The sequence below is a fragment of the Triplophysa rosa genome, linkage group LG7 (genome assembly GCF_024868665.1).
Source record: "Triplophysa rosa linkage group LG7, Trosa_1v2, whole genome shotgun sequence".
NCBI classification, from domain to species: domain Eukaryota; kingdom Metazoa; phylum Chordata; class Actinopteri; order Cypriniformes; family Nemacheilidae; genus Triplophysa; species Triplophysa rosa.
This window is the reverse complement of record NC_079896.1, coordinates 19,864,536-19,888,244: the sequence shown is the minus strand read 5'-3', so window position 1 is coordinate 19,888,244 and position 23,709 is coordinate 19,864,536. Positions and strand designations below refer to the sequence as shown.

Below are 23,709 nucleotides of genomic sequence, written 5' to 3'. Positions count from 1 at the left end.
AGAAATATCCATATTGACAACTCTATTAACGTTGATGTCTAGCTTCCGTCATCTCTCAAATGCGCGCGCCAATCTCATATTAATCTTGAGTACCTATAGAGTTGTATTGCATGTTGTGCTTTTCCAGGAGAAATGCCCAATAAGGGACTAAGAAAAATTGTTACGAAACTGATTTTCATGTTCGAAAAAATATACGAATGCTGGGGGAGTGTATCGAGCACAGAAATACTACGAAATACGTCCAACTCGTTTTTTGACAAGTTGACCATGTCAAGCATGAGAAGACGGCACGTTTAACATTGTAAATAAGTCAGAATGCATGAAACACCATTGCATGGCCTCTTTAAAGTGCAGCAGAAATGCTTAAGAAGGATTTGATCAGTCTACCTCCTTTTTAGAAATACTTGCCTGCATGTGTTAAATGGCCTTGATGACTTTTGTATGTTTTTTAACTGACTGTAGCATCTTTCTAAAATGAACACTTGAAGAGTTTTAAACGTTGAATCATCTTATCACAAACTATTCAACAAGTATGCCCCTAGAAGTGACATTTTGTCCGAGTGAAGTAATGGAATAAATGTTCCTTATGATTCACAATGCAGCATTCATTAGAAGTCAAGCAGACAGAGCAGTTGAGCATGGACACACAACCCCTCTTTACAATCAAACCCAATTGTTGGGGATTTCCGCAATTGTTCATTTACACATTTTGTAAAACTAATTGTGTTTTCCCTCAGTACTTCCTTGCAAAGCCTTATTTATTGACAGGCCTTGGAAACCTTTTGTTAAATGAAAAAGTAATTTCAGTTGTTAAAGTACTCTTTGGTGGATTTACTTTATTTAGACTGAACAAGCACCAAGAAAATGACAGGATAGTGACTTTAAATGGTTTCACAATGGTATTGTCTATAAGACAAGTAATGATGTATACAACATCTTAATAATAATTCAAGAAAAGAACCTCGTATTCTGACGAGCGCTAAAACCACCTGGGCAAGTGGACAGAGCCCACAAAATGCCTTAGTATTTTAAGATGAGGTTAGTAATTTCATAATGCTTTAGAGACTGTTATTTTACATTGCATTAAGCCTTGATCAAACTTGTTCAAGATTCATTCTATCAACGTAAATATTAATGTGAATAAAATGTACTTAGCCAAACAATTAATTCATTACATCAAAAACATTCACTAACAATTTTATTTCCGTAGACAGTAATACAACCTACATTTTTCTAAACTGTTCAAATTAGAAACGTCCCAACCGTTGGCGATTTAACAAACGACATTAAATTTACTTTAGCTCTGAAAGGTAAACAATCCAGAGGGGGAGACATGCGGTTTTCATACCTGAGTGCTGAGCTTCCGACATCTTCTCAATTAGCACCAGGTACAGTAATAATCCCAATATAGACCAAAGGCACCGCATCTTAAATCCGTGTACTTTGTCTCTAATAACTTATAAAAACAACAAAACATTAAATGAACAAATTGCATGCCTGATAAAAACAGCAGTTAGAAAGCGGGCGTGAATGTAAATCGTGCACGCATCGCTTGGCTGTCGAGGGAATCCCACAGCAAGGGCTGGGCAAGGCTGCACTTGATCTCAGCCAAACTTTCTGTATAATGAACGACTCAGTGAAGTGGATTTATTCTCCCCGGGGTCCTAAAAACTGACAGTAGATGATGCAAGAAATATGGCGTTATAAAGCATCGCCTATTGTCTACTCTGTACCATTCAAAACCTTAATGTCTTGCTTTAATGGCACGTTTTCTAGAAATTAAAAAGAAAAACGTAATTCTATTCAGCGTATAAAATAAAACTTTTTTTCAACCTCTGGGTGAGTAAATGATGACAGAATTTTTATTTTTTGCTGAACTGTTCTTTATAAATTTTTAAATTATTCCCTGAAGATGGCCAATGGTTTTTAAGTTTAAGGAAATGTTTGTACTAGCGCTTGTTTGCCAGTTGGAGGCGCTGCTTTCAAACAACAGTTAAAATCTTAGAAACTAAAGCTTCGTTATTGTTGTTTTAGTGCTAATTGTCTATAAAAATGCAAAAATGTCTATGGTTTATGAATTTATGAGTCAATAAATGCATATTTATGCATGATACAGATCCAGAAGGGCTTCTTTTCTATTTTTATAAACAAATTAAAGAAAATTTTGTGCTTTAGTATTTTGATAGATAAATACTTAACTGTAATGTTAAAAAAAACATACATGATTAATCAATAAAATTATCAGAAATTACTGTTTATGATCCTTTATCATTATAGCTTATCTTATTAGCCTTACTCTAAAATGTTTTACCAACCCTTTCATAAAAAAACAACTAGAATTTTTTTCTAAGCGTATGCTTAGAATTTAACAGCATAATTGAGATTAGGTTATTAAAACTGTAGCTAAATCCAACTAAAATGGCTTGATTTTGTAGTGTTCAGTGCATCCAGTCCTTCACATAATTCGCAAAAAAATAAAACAAATGAGGCCTAAACTGATGTTGCTACTATCATGTTCAGTCTTGTGCTGAGGTTTTAGCTTATATCACAATGGTAAATTGTTTGCATGCATTGATCACTCCTCCAGCATCCATTGACGTCTTATGTAGGTGTCAGCAGAAGGTCTCAAGTGATCTTGTGGACTAAATTTAGCCTTTCCTGCCCCCCGAATGGAGGCTCTGACTTTATCTTGCCCCCCTGTCGTGATGGCTGGGGTATTTTTAGTATGGTGGGTGGCAGCTGTGAAAGCGTTCATTGGCCCTGGGCTGACAACGACTCCAGGGGCGTCCCACCAAATGACTAATGCTTTGTATGTGGTGCACACCAGAATTTAGGAGGGCTTAGTCACACCAAGAAACAGGTCTAAAAAGCACATGTATGTAGACACATCAGGAAGCTGAAAGGAAAAAGACACATCAGCATAAAGAAAAAGAGGTCAACTTGACTGGATTTACCTAAGTGGGAGGAAGTTGTCCTGTGGAATATTTTTGATGATTTTCTGCCACGTCTCAGTACTATTGGGTATCATAACAAACTCACAAGTCTGCTCTTAGTCTGATGATGAGGATGTTACTTTAGGGTTAAAATTCCTCACAGTGACACAGGTGAGATTACCTTTGCAATGTATTGACTTTTTATTTGAGACATTTGCTTGCTATTTTGTAATTTAAATGTATTCTAAATGTTTAAATGTCCCTGTTCCTTCAGTGGAACACTTAAAGGGATAGCTCATCCCAAAATTAAAATGTTGTCATCATTTACATCATTGTTCAAAAACTATAAATGATGTTGTTCTGTTAAACACAAATATCGCTATTTGAATGAAAGTGACCAAACAGTTCTGGGGCACTATTGTCTACTATGACTAATATATATATATATAATATATATACAGTATATATATATTATTGTAGTCAGTGGTGCCCCAGAACTGTTTGGTTTCCCACATACATCAAAATATCTTCTTTTGTGTTCAACAGAACAAAGAAATTCATACAGGTTTAGAACAACTTTTTTTACTTTAAAATATATATGGGTAGTTGACAAATAAATCGTACGTGTGTCCTTTGGTGTGACATAGCAAAATGTATAGAAAACAAACTTTTAATATTACACTGTTTTATATTATTCATATTTATATTTATTATATAAAATTGCATAAGAGAGATTTATCTTCATTGTTTTTTCTACATTTTCGCCATCACACCATAGGACAAATTTGCATATTAGTCTGTCAACAAGCCAGCCATATGTATAATATAATATTCTCTAATTTTAATTGTACATAACCATATAACACAGTACATAATGCTTACAGATCAGTTGACCATGATGATTATATTAAAGTCATGGCAGTCATAATTATTTGTGGAGGTGCCACTATATATTATAAACATTATAAACTGTTGAAATATATCTTATATGAGGGCCACATTAAGATTTTCAATTCAGGGTCTGCATTCTGAGCTTGACAAGTCTTAAAGGAACAAATGTTCAAATTAAAGTTCAAACGAACTGTTTGGTTACAAGCGTTCTTCCAAATGTGTTCATTCAAACAATTTTTTTAAAAAAAATTAGAAAAAAATAAAGGAAAAAAAAAAAAAAAAAAATTTTTTTGGGGTGAACTGTCCCATTATTAGCTGAAAGCTTTATTCATGAATATTAATTACACTATATAATGTTCGCCTTTAGGCCTATAAGTCAATCCTCTCCTTGCTGAGCTCAACACAATTGACCAGACTGCAAGTGTTGTGAGACATCTGTTATGTGTTTTGTTGAGTTGAAAGACTGTCCATTTTAAATGCTTATATGCGAAAATTACATATTGTAAACATTTAGCATGATCATACTTGCCTAGTATGCTTTGATAGGCCTAAAAGTATTAACACATTAAACACAAATCAGAAATTGGTCTATTCCTCCTTTGACAGCGTTAAACCATCTAAAAGCTGCCAATCACTGTGTTGGATCCAGTCATTTTCACTAACAAAACAAGTTAAATAGGCCTACTCATAATGTAGATCCATGCTTACTAAAAAGAAAACATGACTCATAAGATTTAACGGGTGTTAGTGTATGACAGCTGTCCAACATTGAAATCAAACTACTGTCAGTGCCGGGATTGTGATGTTCAGTCCTTGATCTAGCAAAGCAAGAAATCCTGATGCCATGACTGTTTGTCAAAGTAGGTGTATCATCTACACATGCTTTATCTTGTCCTAGAGTCTAGACCACCACATCTTTATTTGGGCAGACTATTTTAAATGCTTCCTGCTGATAAACAGCACCAGCTGTCTGAGTTTAAGTAGAGAATGGAGGGCAGGTATCCTGACTGCTGTAAGAGGATTTCCATTATGCACTGAATCACTGGGCATTGCTTAAGAATGTTTCACTTTCCAATGTGAAGTTAATAATGGATTATACTGTGTGTATGCTGTTTAATACACTGTTAAACAATTCCCAGTTCAACTAGTTAAGTTAATGGTATCATGTCTAGTCATGTGCTTCCATATTATGCATGTTATACATTTTGTATGGTTCACTGTTTGAAAACACATGGATTGACTGAAGACATGAAAATAACAACATTGGTTAACTCAAAAAGTTTTGATGTTACAAAAGTCAGAGTGAGGAGTCAATGTAATCTTTATATATTTTGTATTTCCACAGTTGTATGTGCCACAGAAACGACCAAATTCCAAATAATAACCTGGATGAAAATAACTAACAAATAAAGTGACCACCAGGCAGTAAACGATATGGATGTTTTTGGAGGTGCTCCGCGTGTGCTCGGTTACCCAAGGCCAGTTCTGGTGAAATGTGGAACCGATGCCATCCTTAAATGTCAAATTGGTGGAGATCCCCAACCAGATGTGATCTGGGAGAGAAAGAATGAGCCTATTCCCTCTGAGGGACGTTATCGTATCGCCCAGGAGGGCAAAGTGTACACCCTTTCCATTTCTAGAGTGACAGTAGAAGATGCTGGACAGTATATTTGCAAAGCCAAGAACAATATTGGAGATACCTATGCAGCTGCTACCCTTAAAGTGGAAGAAGAAGCTCTAGAGCTCCAGATAACACAACCTCCACCACCACCACAACAACAACTACAAAATGAAGTAAATGTGATTCCGCCAGAACAGGAAATTACAATGATAAAGCAACAACAGTTAGAGAAAGTACACCAAGAAGACCCATTCCATGAAAATAAGCCTCGATTTCTGATCAAACCACTTTCCCTAAGAGTAGACCGTGGAGAAGATGCTGCTTTCTCCTGTAAGCTGTGGGGTGACCCCCTGCCTGAGGTTGTGTGGAAGAAAGATGGCAAACACTTAAATGAGATCTACGAGAGTGCACACTACCACGTTGGCCAGCAAGATGGTGGCTGGTTCCAACTGAAGATTTTTAGAACAAGAGCCCCAGATGGAGGTGTCTACACGTGCAAAGCGATGAATGAGTACGGAGAAGCAATGGTTGGTGCGGTGCTCTTGGTGGAGACCATTCCAGAGCAAAGACGGGAAAGTGTGACAAACGGCTATACCAATGGGCACTGCTCAACACATCAAAGTAGAGATGTTCATACAAAGGCCAAACACTCCAAAGAGCCTCACCTGAATGTGGCAAAGGCTAAGAAATTCACTGTGACAGAAGGCAAACATGCCAAGTTCCGTTGTTATGTAACTGGAAAGCCCAAACCGGAGATTGTATGGAAGAAAAATGGGGAGGTTATTGCACCAGGTCGGAGATATCTCATTTTTGAAGACAGAGAAGGATATTACACACTAAAAGTGCTGTACTGCAAACAACAGGATACAGGACTTTACATATGTGCTGCTTCAAATGCACTGGGAAACACATTGAGTGCTGTGCACCTGTCAGTAAAAGGTACGAGTCACTACATAATCTAACAGCCTCTTGATTTCATGGGAGACTATATTTAGCCATAAAGTCAGACACTAAACAATGTATTCAGGGAACACTGGGCAGCGGTCAGTGTGTGATGAAAGGTAACAAAAGCCATTGAAAAGCTTGAGGGCTCAGTGCATTCCTGAGTGACAGCATTACAACAACCCTATCAACAAGCATATCATACACTCTATAGGATGCCTTTAAGCCTGCAGTATTAAGTATTCTTTCCTAGTGACTGCATGACAGAAGCTCTCTTACCACTGACCTTGGCCTCAATGTCACACATCATACAATATAAGTTATTACTGAATGTCACTTCGCATTTCAAAAGTTTGCTGTATTTGCAGTGTGATAGATGTTGAAATCACTGGACAAACTGCTTAAGTTACCAATATTAAATCAGTATATATGGGAAATCTCTGTTCCATAAATAGGGCCACCAGTCTGCTTCAAGCGAGCATTACAAGATGTGGAGGTTAGGGAGAGGGATGTTGCCATTTTGGAATGTGAGGTTCCGGAAGAGTCCATTTCCACGGCATGGTACTTGGAAGATCAAAGAATACAGCCAGGGAATAAGTATAACATGGAACAAAAGGGCACACGGAGATGGCTCACCATCCAAGATGTTGGGGCGGATGATGATGGGGTTTACCTGTGCGAGATGCCTGACGGTGGAAAGAGTATTGCAGAATTGGCAGTTAAAGGTGGGTCATTCTTTCCCCTTATTTGAGAATGGAAAGTTTTAATTTATCTACAGTATAATTTAATAATATTGTTATTGTATTATTTTGGTTTTGGTAGGTACAATAGTGAAAAAGCTTCCACGGAGGCTAGAGGTAATGGAGGGAGAGAATGCAGCATTCTGCGTTGAGGTAGATGAGGATGAGATGGACATCTACTGGTTTAAGGATAGACTGCAGTTAAAAGAAACACATCAAATCATCATCAAGTCCTTCGGAAAAACCCACATCCTGGTCTTTGTCAACACATCGTACGAAGACTCTGGAACAATCACCTTTATGGCAGGCAGATCGAAAACAAGTTCCAAGCTAAGAGTCAAAAGTAAGAGAGCACACAAATGGATTTTTGATGCATTGTTTGATGCATATTAAGCTGCGTAAATCTGACATAATGTGCTTTCTTTCAGCTGCTCGACATTGCCCACCCATTTGTCCTGTGAGTGTCCAGATGAACACTGACTGTCCAAATGGTGCCATCCTCTCCTGGTCACCATCGCCCAACTTGCAAAACTCCAGCAAGTCAGTGTGTGTGCTAGAGCGACAAGAAGTAGGGTCTCAGGAGTGGCAGCGATGCCTGACCACAGAGACTGGCACTTCTGCTGAGATCCTAGGTGACAGTGTGCCATGTGAGGGTGACTATAGATTCCGTGTCTGCTGCGTTAATAAATATGGCAGAAGTGGCCATGTGGAGTTTCCCAAAGCGATACATCTGGGTAAGAGTGAAATTTCACACACTTTATACCATTTAATACCTTGAACAGTGTTGCCAAGTTACCATTTTCAATGAAAAGTAGCTAAAGCCTGCTTGGGAAGTTGTTAAATGTCGCTAGATGTGCTAATTAGCATACTGACGACGATGTTATCACGTTGTGTTTTCGTAGCGTAAGCACTTCAGATTTGTTTCGCTTTTCTTTCACTCTCTGAACTGACGTCACGCGTAATAAAGTTCTAAACGCAGGTTTGGGAGGAGCCTAAATATTAAGTCCTGTCAATCATCATTAAAAGCGTATATACTGTCAAGAACGAGGGTGGTGAGGATACAAGTACAGAGGATCCAGACGCAGACAGCGGGTAAGGGGTTAACAAGACATTTAATAAAATATAAATACAAAACAAAGACCCACGTGGGGGGTAACACAACAAAACAAGGGAATCTACAAGGGGACAGGACTAAGACTAATTACATCTAACAAGACTAGGATTAACATAAACATGAACTACAAATGACTAGACTAGACTAGACTAGACTAGACCAGACTAGACCAGACTAGACTAGACTAGACTAGACTAGACTGACACGGAACAGGCACTCACCATACAAACGACACGCACAATGAACCAGCACAGGACAGAGAACAAAGGGCATTAAATAAGGGATCAAATCAAGAGGGCACAGGTGTAGGGCATGAAACCAATAATGAGGAGACGAAAGGGAGGGAACAGAGACGCGACACCGGAGAGTGGAAGGCCAACAGGGCTAAAACGCCTCTCTCCACATAAAACAAGGGATCCTGCCGTGATTCTGCCACAAGATCAAGACAGACATGACAAGATAAGGCAGAATCACGACATATACAGTGGCAATCTTCAAAAAAAACCTTACAGAAAAGACACATGAATTTCACATGTTTTTACATGTTTTTCACATGTGATCACATGTATACAACATGTGTTTAACATGTGCAAAAAACACGTGTGATCACATGTGAAATGTGTGTTTTTGGAACATTTTGGTGTGAATTCCATGTGAATTCCCACGTGAAACCCATGGGATAACATGTAAAAACCCATGGGATGACATGTGCAACATGTGGTGACGTGAAGAACATGTGATCACATGTGGAGACATGTCGCATACGTTATCCCATGGGTTTTTACATGTTATCCCATGGGTTTCACGTGGGAATTCACATGGAATTCACACCAAAATGTTCCAAAAACACACATTTCTGTCAGGTTTATGGACTTGTGTTGGTCACTAGTGGCCGCTATTGAGACTTGTGTTTAGTTTTCTCCTGGCAGGATATAGGTGTTGGCCACTAGAGGCTACCATTGAGTATTTGTTCAGTTTTTTTCCCCTGCCTTTGTGATTAGTTATTGTTTTCACCTGTGCCTTGTTTTCTTCATGTGTACTTAAGTGGCTCTGTTTCTCTATTCTTTGCTCAGTGTTTGTAAGTGGAGGAGCATTCTTCTCTGTTACTAGAGTTGCTACCCGGAGGATATCTTTGTAAACGGTCAGGTTTTTTCCTATGTTCCCTCCAGACATTGTTTTTTGGATTTTTGTTTGTTCTGCCTTTTTGTCACTCTCCTGTGTTATGTTGAGTGGGGACTACTGGAAGCAACTATTGTTTACGTGAAGATCCTTGCCTTCCTTTTTGTGGACTAATTGTTTACTTTGGTGGATACCTTCAGGAGACTCATTAAAGTTTATTTTGCCTTCAACTCGTTTCTGCATCTGGATTCCTAAACTCTCTCAAACCAGCCACATGTGTTTTTTGCACATGTGAATTTCGTGTGTCTTTTCTGTAAGGGACATAACCTTTCCGATGGATATTTAGGACGCACCTCATATCTGTTGACGAAATCGCTAAGTTGGCAGCAGTTTATTACTGTAATTACAGTTTTTTTGCAATTGCTAACAAGCGTTTACCAATACGTAAAGTACTTTTTCTAAACTCTTAACACAGTAACACACCTATAGTCACACAATTAGCTAAATAGTTGATTTTCTTGCCAAAACCACATTCTGTTAAATAAATACAAACTCTACTTTTCAAAATACTGAGTGCCTTTTTCCAACATAGAGATAACATATCAAAACACAGCAAACCTGATTCAAAATCGAGTCATTAGGTCAAAACATTAGCACTAGTTTTCTATCCAACAGGAACATATAGTCAATCATAGAGCATGCAAAATGCTAACAAATAATGACATTACAAAAACTGCATTACTTGTCATGTTTCAGTTCGACCTGTATAGAACATACAATATGAAAGTCGTTTTTTTTTTATAATTCAGTCAGCTGTAAACACATATTTTTTTCTATTGTGCTGTAAAATAGTCTTGTTTTTTTTCTTTTCTGTATCACAATTACTCTGTGTGGATTCATTTTAGATAGGGGAGAGCGGGGTACAATGTAACGGTTTTTGGTATAAAAAATATGTGATCTTGATTAATTCTATTTTTACACAAACAACATACACATCTCTACCAATGAACACATGAAGTTTGTTATACCGTTACCATACAATTACAGCAAAAGTGACAGAAGTGCAAACGTTACCATACAATTACAGCAAAAGTGGGTGGGGTTCATTGTGAATTTTCTGTAAATAAATTAAAGGTGTACATTTGTCTATATTAGATAGATATCCACACATCTATCATCCAGCCATCCCTCATCTAACCATCCTTCTATTATAGATCAATAGATATGGATAGATATATGAGAAATGTGAGAAAATGCACAATTATAAAAAAATATATCACAATTGTCAATTACTCTCGCTGATATTGTAAATTCAGTTTCAATACGGTGCTATGTTTTAGATGATATAAGGTTGGATTTGAGGACTTACACACTTACTGTAATTGAGAAATCAACAAAAAAACATAGGATTTTTAAAAAAGTTGCCAAAACACTCCAATATCTCCATGAAAGCACAAACTTTCAAAACTTTCCAAAAGCTCACAGAAGACAACATAGTAAAGGATTCATCGGTAGAATGTAAAAAACGTAAGTGACTGCTGCAGTAAAGGCTTTATTAGCAATATATGTTATGGATGTAAAAAAAATGCATGCCCTTTGGTTCAAAGATAGCAAAAATTGAACATAATAACGGACAAAAAAATAATGCTCAGAACAAAGTACAGTTCTACAGTTTTTTACAATCACTTTGGCACTAATTTCAGAACCTTGACGTCGTTTTTCAAAACTCTAGTCACAAAACTCAAAACGGTCATCACTTGTAACACAGGCTGTCCAATGTTCAAAACATTGCATTGTGCATTCATATCTTTAAAGAAATCTTGCACTTAAAACAAATTTATTGTGAAATACCATTGAAACGTTCATTTAGATCACAAGCAACCGATAGTTTCACTGTGTCATTGTTCGTACAATCATTAAATATTGTAGTACAAAATAGGTGATACATGTTTCATTATGGTACTACATGTAAATACATCCCTGTAAAAGTACTGCAGTAGTAGAGAGAATACTACAGACACAGTGGAATCATTGAAGAAAATCTGAAATATATTGATGGATCCCTATACATTTTTTATATACTCGTTCCACAATGTGAACTCAATCAACAGTAACGAGTTGGCAAAATTGGACAATTACAAGGGCCTGCATCCATACAGTGCCGTACTGTCAATACTGTAAATAGTCTGAAAAAGTGGTACATGGGACCATAGCAACGGTGTCTGATACGTAAAGAATGATGATGGAATATTACATCCATAGATAATGTAGTGTAATTGGTTCATGCTCCACGCTAAATTGGTGACAATAATTCTCGTTATCTTGAAACTTTCATGAACTAAACATGGAATATTGTTTTTCTGTTTCCATACAACTATGCATTAAGAGTAATGCAACAGTTACTTATCATTTTGAGCAGTTGTATCAATTGATAGTTGGATCATTGTAATGAAATGAATACACTCATCTGAAATGTAATGTGTGAATTGCCTTTTGAAATAGTAGTACTTTGACGTTAAGTTGTGTCATATTGAACAGGTGATTTTTGTTAAATGAACAAATGATCTTAGTTTAATGTGTATTGTATCCAAGCAATTGAAAAAAGTGTTAGAGTTTTGAAAAATGTGCATTTTGATCATTGGTTGTGAGTTTTGTGTCTAGAGTTTTGAAAAATGGCGTCAAGGTTCTGAAATGAGTGCCAAAGTGATTGTAAAAAACTGTAATCAATATGATCTTCAGCATTTGGATGCTCATGATCATGTAATAGAAAGACTTCAACATCTAGCTATGTCTCATATTGAGATTGGAATCAGCTATTTATCAATTATCACTAAAAAATTCTTATCAGGTCTTTTACTGTAAGCTGCTGTTGTTGCAGAAGGAGAAGGTTTTTTACTAGGGTTTGGAACATTAGGTCTTCATTTTTGTCATGCTGTATTTAAGCATTTGTAAAAAAGATACAATATTTTGGTATGGGGTAAGCTTGTGTGAAAAGAAAATGTAAGCATTTTAGAAACGTGTTAATCGACTGAGTATTTTGTGAAAACAACGTGAATTGTGTTAATGGTATGGTCACAACATATGGATGTTGTGCTAATTGTGTTTAGAGTTTTGAAAATGTGGCTAAAGATTGGTCAAAGGGATGTTAGCAATTGAAAAAAACTGTAATGCAAAGTCATATGATGAAGTGTCTTAGTATAAGATTCCTGATGTCTATTTCTGATTGTCTTTTACATGTTGTACTGTCTGCAGTCCCCGGTCCAAAGATCAAAGTCCCTCTGAAGAATGCTGTGGTCACGGAGGGGGAAGATGCTGTATTCTCCATTGAGCTCTCAACTTCCATGATCGGCACATGGTTCCTGAATAGCATGCAGCTGCAGGACAGCGAACGCTTCTCCGTAGCCCAGTCAAAGAACCAGCACATCTTACGTATTCATCAGGTGCCTCACGTGTATGATGGAGCTGAGATCACCTTTATTGCTACTGGTGTACGAGATTCAGCGGTACTACAGATTAAAGGTCAATATTTACATGGGTGATATGTTGATACAATTCTGTCAATTCTGACTTTTAGTACCGCCAGTCCTCAGACCGTCTAATACAAAATTCTTCATCTTGAATTTTGCAGCCGCTGTGGTGAAATTTGTACCTCTGTCAGAGATAGACACCGAGAAGTGCGTTGAGGTGGGAAACCCCATTGTACTGTATTGTGAGGTGTCCCACTCCACGGCCACTGTTAACTGGTTCAAAGATGGACAGGAGATCAGTGTAGACGAGAAGATAAATATCCAATCAGACGACTTCATGCGGAGGATTGTCATTCAGTCAGCAGAATATTCTGATTCTGGAGTGTACACCTGCAGATCGAACAATGACGTGCTCACATTTAATGTGAATGTTGAAGGTAAAAACATTTACATACACAGATAGAACATGTACAGTATTTTCTATTTGAACAATAGTTGCATTGCTAATACAACAGCATTATTTTATATAATATCATTCGTATGTTGGACCATTGTACCACAGTGTTTGTCTTTCCGTGTAAATAATTTATACCAGTGGAAAGGCCCCATTTGTGTAGGGTGCATTGCTTTGTGGCCCCCCCAAAAAGACTTATGATCTTAAACTTAGATTTTTAATTAAACCAAAAACATATTGATTTATATAATGCTGGGACACTTATTATCTCTGATTGAAGAAAATGTATGCCACATAAAATGCCACAAAAACGGTGTCCCCCTGGATCCATCTTGCCCTCCCCAATTCAGCGTTCATTATTTACAGTATTTATCAAAATAAGTCTATAAAACTTTATGTGAACTTTAGACTTTTTTGGTAAAACTAACACATCAATTTTCCAAACACCCTTAGCGACCCGCTTCACGTTTGAGTGTCTGTCAGAAGCAGAGAAGAACAGGTCTATAGAGGCTGGAGATCCCATAGTTCTCCATTGTGAGGTGTCAAACCCAGACGCTGAGGTGTGCTGGTTCAGAAATGGGGAGCCTGTCTCTCCACAGGATGGAATAGAAATCCAGACGAATGGAAACATCAGGACGCTGATCATCCAGTCTGCAGATTATTACGATTCTGGCACATATAGTTGTCAGTCAGCTGATGATGTAGCTGTGTTTCAGGTGGACGTTACAGGTGACAGGAAACCAACCATTCAAATCTGTCAGCCTCACGTTGTCTTTGTTTTCCTCCTTTCTCCTCTTCTAATTCACTACTTTTTCCTTTTCTAAGAAGCAAGACTTGTATCAACATTCATCATCATGGTGTAGAGCATCTGTTTGTTACCACGAACCAGATTAACTTCTTTTTCAGCATACAATGTTTGTTGTTTCTCCTTCTGTTCTATACTTTCTTAACATGTTACGTCCTCAGACATTTGGAGTGCATATTATTACCAAGGCATGACATCTTAACCTGAACCTGACATCTGAGAGTTTAACCTCTTTATAAATGGAATCAAAAGCATGTCAACCTCCCTTAGGCATGCATGCCCATGTATCGGTTGAGTTCTGTTCTCTTTATGTAACACTGTGTCAGAGAAAATCCTCATTCGATGAGTATTATGTTTTATGCTTTACCTGAATTTTTTTCCATCAGGTCCACCTGTGTCATTTAAAGAGGTTCCACAAGAAGAAAGGCAGAAAAACACTATGGAACTGAACCCTGTGGTTTTGACCTGTGAACTCTCACGACCAGATGCACCCGCCTGCTGGTTTAAAGATGGACTTGAGGTTCTTCAGTCAGACAATATTACCGTCCAAGCTGAAGGCACCATGAGAAGACTTATAATCCGTTCAGCCAAGATTGCCGATGCTGGGACATATACATACCAAGCAGGCGACAATGCCATGTCGTTTTCTGTCAACATTAAAGGTAACGCTGCAATGTGATCATTCACAGAATATGACAATGTCTAAAATTAATTTAGAACTTAAAGCTATTAGAACTATATTGTTTTGAACCTTAAGATACTAATTTTGAGAGATAAGTTGAAAAAGTCTTTGTTACAGTTTATACTCATGATACATTGATAGTAATCTGATGATCCAAACTTACTTATATCCAGAACCCCCAGTTACAATTGTGGACCCGAAGGATGACGTACACATCGAACGATATGTCTCGGAGGAAATCGTCCTGAAATGCGAGCTCTCTCGTTCTAACGGAGACGTTCAGTGGTTTAAAGATGGCCTGAAGCTTCAGGAGAGCGAAAACATCCTTCTCAGTGCCGAGGGGCCATACAGGATGGTGACTATTCTCCATGCTTTCAGACGGGATTCTGGGGAGTATGTATGCGATACAGGGGACGACTCAGTTTTCTTCCAGCTCATTGTCACAGGTAGGTACTAAATAAAAAGAATTATGACATTAAACCTGAATTAAAGGGATAGTTCACCCAAAAATGAAAAGTCTGTTATGAATTACTCACCCTCGAGTTGCTCCAAACCTGTATAAATTTCATTGTTTGGTTGAACACAGAGAAAGACATTTGGACGAATGCTTGTAACCAAGCAGCTCTTGGACCCCATTGACTACCATAGTGGGAAAAATGACAATGGCAGTCAAAAGTGCCCCAGAACTGTTTGCTGTCCTACATTCTTCAAATATCTTCTTTTATGTTCAACAAAACAAAAAAGTTATAAAGTAATTTTTCCTACCATGGTAGTCAATGGGGTCCAAGAACTGTTTGTTTACAAGCATTCTTCCAAATATCTTTCTCCCTGTTCAACCAAAGAAAGAAATTTATACATATTTGGATTTTATTTTTGGTTGAACTATCTATTTAAGTCTTTAGATTTATACATATTTTTACATTTATTTAAATTATTATTTAACAAAAAAATAATTTTAACAGTGTAGTTTAAAAAAAAAACATTCATTCATTATTATGAATAACTATAATATAAATAGCGTACTTAATAAAATATTGTAATACATTTCCAATTAAAAAAATTAGCAATGTGTTTTTTTATGTTTGTCATTATGTATAACTTGTGGTGTTGCATTACCAAAAACCATTATGTGCTGTTTCCTTTTTCAAACCCAGAGGCTCCAGTGCGTTTTGTGTCCCCCAGTGAGCCAGAGGTAGATGTGTGTATACTGAGTTCTGAGAGGCTGGTCCTCAGCTGTGAGATATCCAAAGCAGATGCAGAAGTCTGCTGGTATCGTGATGGCATGGAGGTAGAGGAGAATGATAACTTGATACTGGAGGATGATGGGATTTACCGCAGACTGGAGATTCCATGCACTACCATAGATGATTCTGCAGAATATGTATGCGAGATAGCAGATGACTCTGTCACGTTTTGGGTGAAAATAGAAGGTAAATTTTGTGTAGAGTGGCATGTACTGTTTTACTTGATCCATTGTTATCTTGGATTTAATACTTTTCCAAATGTTCTTTTCTAGGCCTATCTACTGTAGTCGTGAGAAGTAGGTTTATACCTCAGTGGATAGCTCAGTGACCTGTAGCTGTCAGATATACATCTTATATACATTTATATACAGTATGTGCATTAAAAACATTAAATATAATTTATTTTTGATTTAGTTGAAGCATTTGACGTGAAAATTTGACCCCTCTTAAAATGATTTAGTCTCTTAAAAAAACAGTACATTTCTGACACCAACATTTCGGCTATACACAAGAACATTTTTAGGATATTTTAACAAATATTCAATTTAAGTTTCACTCAGCAAGACAATGCAAAATGTTTCTTGCACTTTGCACATCTCACTATCGCTTTTTATGTTCAGTTTTTGTTCAGTTTCTTGTTTGTTTCTGTTGATCGCAGAGCCGCCCGTTCAGCTTTCTTGCTCCAAGGAGTCAGGTAGTTTAACAGAGAGTTTTACTGGTGATCCTGTGGTCCTGGAGCTTGAGGTTTCCCGTAATAATGCAGACGTGTGCTGGATGAAGGACGGAGTTAAGGTGGAGGAGAGCAGCAACATTACAATTACTGAGAACGGCCTTGTTCGCAAACTAACCATCCATTCACCAACTCAAAAGGATTCTGGGATATATACATGCAATGCTATAGATGACACAATGGATTTCCTAGTCAAAATAAATGGTATCCTTTAAAACCACTAAATATATAATCATTTTCAAGTTATCGGTCTGTTATGTTGTGTGGGATTTTCTTCATCTTGAAATTTCTCTGGTCTCACGCAGAGTCACCGATAAAAATTCTAAAGAAAGATGAGATCAAGATAGAGCACAAAGTTGCATTGTATGACGACATTGTGTTAGAGTGTGAGCTGTCCCAGGCCAACAGTGTGGTCAATTGGTATAAAAACGGCAGTCCTATTGAGGAAAAGGAGCGCTTTTGTTTTGAAGAGGAAGGGACCTTCAGAACCTTAGTCATTCTTTGTGCCGAGCTGCAAGACTCTGGAGAATACGTCCTCGATGCAAATGATGATAAGATTTCATTTCATGTCACAGTACAAGGTAGGAATTCAGTTGATGTGAGCTGTGCATGAGTTTCTGTATTCCAATATTGATTCTAAAGCAAGCAAAAGGCACTAAAGAAACTATAAATTCAACAAACCTCTGTCTCCTCCAGAGCCTGCGGTGAGGATTATTGGAAACTCTGGTGAGTCCGAATACCAGGAGATGGTGACAGGCGATGACCTCATCTTAGCTTGTGAGGTTTCTCGAGCCAATGCACCCGTTACGTGGTTCTTTAATGATAAACCATTGGTCCCTAATGAGCGGATGCATATTGAGAGCAATGGGACACTCCGGAGACTGACGTCATCCAACCTCCTCCTCTCTGACTCTGGGAAATACATTTGTGATGCTGTTGACGACAAAATGATTACTGTTGTTAAAGTTCAAGGTATTTATCTGACCAATCTTTTATTTTTTTATTACAGCAAAGAAACCTTAATTACATGTAATATTTATAAACAGTATTGTTATATATGTTCTACCTGACATGCCATTACTGTACTCTTGTGTTTACCTCTAGAGCCCCCAGTTGAGTTCCTCAACAAAGAAGAGGTGAACTTAGTGACTGGTTACGAAGCAGAGTCTTTAACCCTGACCGCCATGGTTTCTAGACACAATGCCCCAGTTCGGTGGCTTAAAGATTGGACTTCAGTCAGTGGAGAACGCTTCTACATAGGCAGCGAGGGCCTGACCCACACTCTCACCATCGACCCATTAAAGAGGCTCGACAGTGGAGAGTACATGTGTGATGCAAACACGGATGAGATGCACTTCAGTCTACTGGTTAAAGGTTGGTACCTGGAGGCCCTCTTTTGCTTCATGAACATGAGAACATAAGAAGAACCCAAGAAGAACATGAGAGTCACGTAATATTGTTACAGGTGTAGTGCATGCTGAAGCAAAAAATTGAGTTTGGAAGTGCAAGCCTTACACATAATAATAGATGAATGATACAAATTCTCAAAGTAAACTACAGAATAGGACTGTCACAATAGTAGATGCAAGTGAAGTGACAGCCCAAGTGACAGCTTTTGTACTAAAACTGTTGTAGAAAAACAGTTTATGAAGCTTATTTTATGTCATAAACTCTAAATTTGTCACATATGACTGTTCCTAACAGAGATGCGTATTAAATTTGTAAAACCACTGGTTGACACGGTGGGTCATAAAGATGGTATGGTCACACTACGCTGTGAGTTGTGCAAGCCAAAAGCTGATGTCCAATGGCTTAAGGATGGAGTGGAGATCATTCCCAGTCGTCGCTTCTCTATCCGTGCCGACGGGCCAGAGAGGAGTCTTACCATCCATCGTATCTCCAAAGAAGATGCCGGAGAGTATGCTTGCGAGTCCAAAGATGACTGCACCCGCGCCAGATTAAGGGTGGAATGTAAGTGTAAAACACATGGAAGTTACATGTTAAAAGATGCTAATGTCAGTAGTATCAGAATCTGTTTTTCTTTTGCAGTGCCCCGTGTGGTGGAATTCCTCACAGAGCTTCGCAATACTACGGTCATGGAGGGTGAGGATGCTACCTTCAAGTGTGTGGTCTCCCCTGATGATGTTCAGCTGGTCTGGCTCATGGACGGAGAAGCCATCAATCCCAGTGATCGCTTCCATATCGAACAGAACGGCTTATGTCACACTCTGATTATCCGGAAGGTCCAGCATCTGGATTCTTCCCGAATCACAGCAGAGGCTGAGGGTGTCATATCTAAAGCCAGCCTCAAGGTCCAGGGTAAGATGAATATCTCCTACTCGGCTGTATGGATAAGAGAAGCTTGAATACCCTGCTAAATGAAATACATTTGAATTCCATTTTTTAATTGCATGCGAGAAATGGTAGTATATTAATTTTGGTACCGGCTTGACTTTTTATACAGATGCACAGGTGTTGTTTACCAAAAGAATGGATGCAGTGATGGCTGAAGAGTTTGGAGAGGCTACGTTGGAGACAGAAGTTAGTCTGGAGTCTGGAGAAGTGCAGTGGATGAGACAGGGGGTGGTGATCCAGCCAGGACCCAGACATAAACTGACTCAGAACGGCTGTAAACGCAGCTTGACCATCTCTAACCTCAACCTGTCCGATCGAGGCACATATCGCTGTGAGACCCTTCATGATCGTACGCAGGTCAAACTCAACGTGGAGCGTAAGTGGATCAATGAGTTGGTCATAAAAATAGCCCTCAAAATCATGATTTCTTGGTGTCTACACTCTCGAAACATAAGACAGTTTTAGTGCTTGACCTACGTATCTATTATGAAATGACAGCTTAACAACAATATTTATTATCTTGACCTAATTCGTTGTTTTGCTATTTACAGCGAGGAAGATTGTCATACGCAGGGGGCTGATGGATGTTGAGACATATGAGAGAGAGACGGCATCCTTTGAGGTGGAACTTTCGCACGCTGATGTGGAGGGCGTGTGGCAAAAAGACGGTCTGCGTATAAAACCTAGTAACACCTTTCGCGTTAGTTCCAACGGACGAGTACACGGCCTCACTCTCTCCAACCTCATGGTGGAGGATTCGGGGTGCATTGTCTTTATGGGAGAAGGTCTGAGAACAACTTCCAGGCTAGTAGTGAAAGGTGGGTACAAAAATGAGAAACACTCTTATTTACAAGTCCTAGTAGTCTTCTGTTGACCTCTAACCACAAGAAATTCCAGAACTTGAAGAGCTTGCTTTCACAATGTTTAGTGGATGTTGTGAAGCTAGGACTAAAATTACTGTAATAATACATTACAATACGTTTTCAGAGATCTAAGATCTCACATCACATGATTTACGGGCAAAATTTGAACACACATTTAATTTCTTAGAACCGCCAGTAATGATCATTAAGAGGCTGTCTGATGTCAGGTGTGAAGACGGATCTTCAGTCACTTTGGAGTGTGAGCTGTCTAGGCAAAATGTGGATGTCATATGGCAGAAGGTACAGTAACAAATCCACAGTGCACTCTTAAATGTATATTTACTGTACATCAGTGTTGGGTGTAACTAGTTACTAAGTAATTAGTTACTGTAATTTAATTACTTTTCCCTTGAAAAAGTAAAGTAAGGGATTACTCTTATTTTTCTGTAATTTAATTACAGTTACTTTTGATGTAATTAAACTAAATACCTTGTGTTATGTATGTGTGTGTAATAGTGGAATTGACATTAAAATTCAGAGTCTAACTTTAAAATCTGTGCTTTAATGTATAATTCTCACATTTGTAATAGTTTGGTCAGTTAATAATACTACTTTATGTAGTTTTATATGATTTATTAGAATGAATTAAAAGAACCCTTTCATGCCTATCCTTGAATCACTTAACTCATCAAGGTTGATATAGGATATAGAAAGTAATTAATTTTAAGTAACTAAATACTTTTTGGAGAGAGTAATTTGTACAGTAATCTAATTACACTATTGAATATGTAATTAGTAACTAGTAATTAATTACTTTTTGAGAGTAACTTACCCAACACTGCTGTACATACATTACTATAATCTCTTTTTGGTTCGACTGGCAGAACGGGTTAGAGCTTAAATCCACCAAGGCTTTGAGGATTTATTCCATGGGACGTAAGCGTTGTTTACAGATCATGGAGTCCAGCGTCAGTGACTCGGGCGTTTATACCTGTGACCTAGGTGATCTCAACTCTTCCTGCAAACTTGAGGTCTATGGTAAGACTAAAACACTCAACATCTCAACTCTGTTAGGGAGGATTTTAGTTTAGACTACACACTTTCTGTTTACGTAGAAAAATATATTCTCACAATTCTAGAAAAATGGAAGAGGCGTTTAGTTCTCACAAATGTAAGAACAATTTTGCTAATTCTTCACTTCATGGAACCATATCCAACGTTTAGAGGGATTGTTCACCCAAAAATGAAACTTCGGATATCGTTTACTCACCCTCTTGTCACTTCAAATGTGTATGGCTTAGAGTATTTTAAAGAACAACGGTGGTACCCATTGATTTTGTGTCCATACAATAGAAGTCAACCGCTTCCGATTCTTCAAAATATCTTCTTTTGTGTTCTGCAGAAAAAAGAAAGTCATACAGGTTTGAAATAACAAAAAAGCTGACTAAATGATGATAAAAGTTTCATTTTTGGGTGAACTATCCCTTTAAGAAGTTCATGTCCTGTGCAAGGGTTTGCAGCTGTACTCTGAATTGATAATATTTGAACAAATTACAAAGGCTGTTGTTCTGAGGCAGTGATAGATTTTGTTCATCCTCCCCCCTGTTACTTCTAGGTCAAGGCAGACAGTAAAACAAGGTTCTTTCCTGTAAATATTGTTTCTACCAAAAATACTCATATTTGCATTCTCCATATTATTCCCAGAACGCGAATTAGAGATCATAACTGGCTTGAAGGATCTTTGCATTAAAGAGGACCAGAATGCTGTTTTTATGTGTGAGGTGTCTATGGAAGAAATGCCTGGGGAGTGGTACAAGAATGGCAGCAGGATACGTCCAACCAGCACCATTAAAACTCGTAGAGAGGGTAAGGACATAAACTAGACTGTTGGGGGGGGGGCTAAAAGCCCCAAGAGTAACACACACTTAGTTTTAATTTTCCCCAAAGCACTTAATAGCAATAAAAATAATTCTGATCCATTGTGTTCCTACGTTCATGTAAAGATAAAATGTTGATTTTAAGATCATTTCATTTTTGAGGTCACATTTATTATAGAATCAACAAAAATAATGTCATTGCATTACATAAGTACATTTCCATTCATTTTTCTTCATTAATTGATTTCATTATTTTGGTTGGAATTCCCACATCTCACAATGGATTTTAAACCCTAGGGTATAACAATAACATAATTGGCCTATTTATTTCTCTGCATTTATAAATAAGAGTTTATTTGTTATTGAGTCATTTGTATATTTAACGAGTTACATGTCTCCATTTCAATAGGCACAAAGCACTTCCTACTTATATGCAATGTGAAGGCAGAAGATTCTGGGGAGATCAAGTTCGTTTCCAAGCAAATCGAGTCGATTGCTCATCTTGAGGTCGAAGGTGCTGTCTCAAAGATAAATAAATTCCACATTTATAATGATTTAAAAGCTTACTCCACTCAACATTCTGCCAATATCTTTTAACAGAGCTCCCTGCAAGCATCGTCCGTCCCCTTAGGGATCGCACAGCACTAGAGAAACACAGAGTCATTCTCGAATGCACCGTGTCATCCCCAAGGTGTGACGTCACATGGTATAAAGAGGGCGAAGAGCTGGAATCCACAGAACACATGGAAATAATAGAAGAGGATTGTTACCATAAACTGATCATCCACCAGGTGGCGCTGGAGGATGAAGGAACCTATAGCATTGAGGTTGGAGAGCACACGTCAACAGCCAAGCTACTGGTAGAAGGTGAGAATCGGATCAACATTTCAGTTTGTTTGTGGTCGACGAGATGAATTCCATTAAACTCTTCTGCTGTTTGACTTCACAGCCCAGTCTATCCAAGTGAAAAAGAATCTAGAAGATGTGGAGGTACGGGCTCCTGAACCAGCTTGCTTTCAATGTGAAGTATCTGTGACACTCGTCAAGCCCCCCATCTGGACTTTGAAAGGGGAGACCCTGCAGTCGGGACCTGATGTGCGAATAGAAAACCGAGGAAGTGTCCACAAGCTGACGTTCAGAAAAACCAGCTGTGACATGAGCGGGATAGTCCAGTTTAACACAGGGAAAGCCAAAAGCAGTGCGAAACTCACAGTGCTGAACTGAAATATGCAAAGGTCAGTTATGAGGACTGTACAAAACAGGAGAAAATTATAAAAAACTGGATGTGTGATCACATCCTGATATTCTTAGTAATAGTCTTTGATGTGTTAATCTCACGTTCTTAACAAAGATTCAACAATGGTATCGAAAAGGTTGTTAAACTGATAATCACCCAATTCACCCAAAAATGAAAATTCTGTCATATTCACCCTCAGATTGTTCCAAACCTGTATACATTTCTTTGTTCTGCTATAGAAGATATTTGTAAGAATGTCAGTTACCAAACAGATCCCATCCCCCATTGACTCCCATAGTATTGATTTTCCCTACTATGGAAGTAAATGGGGGATGAGACCTGTAAATTGAAGGTGAACATGGAAAATGTTAGGACAACCCACAATGGTTAAAATGTAAGGGTACCCCTTATCTGTCTTTTGTAGTATGAATGAAATAGAAGTATGTGGATAAAACAATTTGTTTTTTATTATTTATGATCTTTAATATTTTACTGACAAAACGGCAATTAATATAATTATTAGATGCATTTTAATATGAATTAAATTTTGGAATTTCATCGTGATTATGGAACTGTGTTCATATAATCTTCGAATTATCTGGTGATAATTTTGTCATGTTAAAAATAATGTAAAC

General features: G+C 37.9%; 1 protein-coding gene across 3 annotated transcripts; it reads left to right on the top strand.

The window, feature by feature from the left end:
• Positions 1–2,810: 2,810 nt before the first annotated feature.
• Positions 2,811–23,591, top strand: obsl1a (obscurin like cytoskeletal adaptor 1a). 3 transcript variants are annotated; one of them, XM_057338773.1, is made up of 25 exons: positions 2,811–3,104; positions 5,170–6,384; positions 6,843–7,112; positions 7,210–7,470; positions 7,556–7,861; positions 12,613–12,879; positions 12,989–13,264; positions 13,735–14,010; positions 14,473–14,748; positions 14,942–15,214; positions 15,923–16,198; positions 16,671–16,946; positions 17,048–17,323; positions 17,439–17,714; positions 17,847–18,116; positions 18,447–18,713; positions 18,792–19,061; positions 19,207–19,473; positions 19,649–19,915; positions 20,148–20,260; positions 20,845–20,998; positions 21,665–21,826; positions 22,247–22,351; positions 22,438–22,704; positions 22,787–23,591. In XM_057338773.1, exons 2-25 carry the CDS (start codon positions 5,259–5,261, stop codon positions 23,059–23,061), a joined length of 6,852 nt encoding a protein of 2,283 aa, XP_057194756.1. In that variant the 5' UTR covers positions 2,811–3,104; positions 5,170–5,258; the 3' UTR covers positions 23,062–23,591. The 3 variants fall into 3 exon arrangements, with proteins under 3 accessions (XP_057194756.1, XP_057194757.1, XP_057194758.1); XM_057338774.1 differs by lacking the exon at positions 13,735–14,010; XM_057338775.1 differs by lacking the exons at positions 21,665–21,826; positions 22,247–22,351; positions 22,438–22,704; positions 22,787–23,591 and having other exon boundaries at positions 20,188–20,260; positions 20,845–20,962.
• Positions 23,592–23,709: the final 118 nt, after the last annotated feature.

Coding starts and splice junctions, on each gene's coding strand:
- obsl1a (XM_057338773.1), top strand. CDS start 5,259: ATGGATGTTTTTGGAGGTGCTCCGCGTGTGCTCGGTTACCCAAGGCCA. Junction 17,324..17,438: donor ATTTCATGTCACAGTACAAG/GTAGGAATTCAG, acceptor TGTCTCCTCCAG/AGCCTGCGGTGAGGATTATT. Junction 21,827..22,246: donor CATTAAAACTCGTAGAGAGG/GTAAGGACATAA, acceptor CCATTTCAATAG/GCACAAAGCACTTCCTACTT.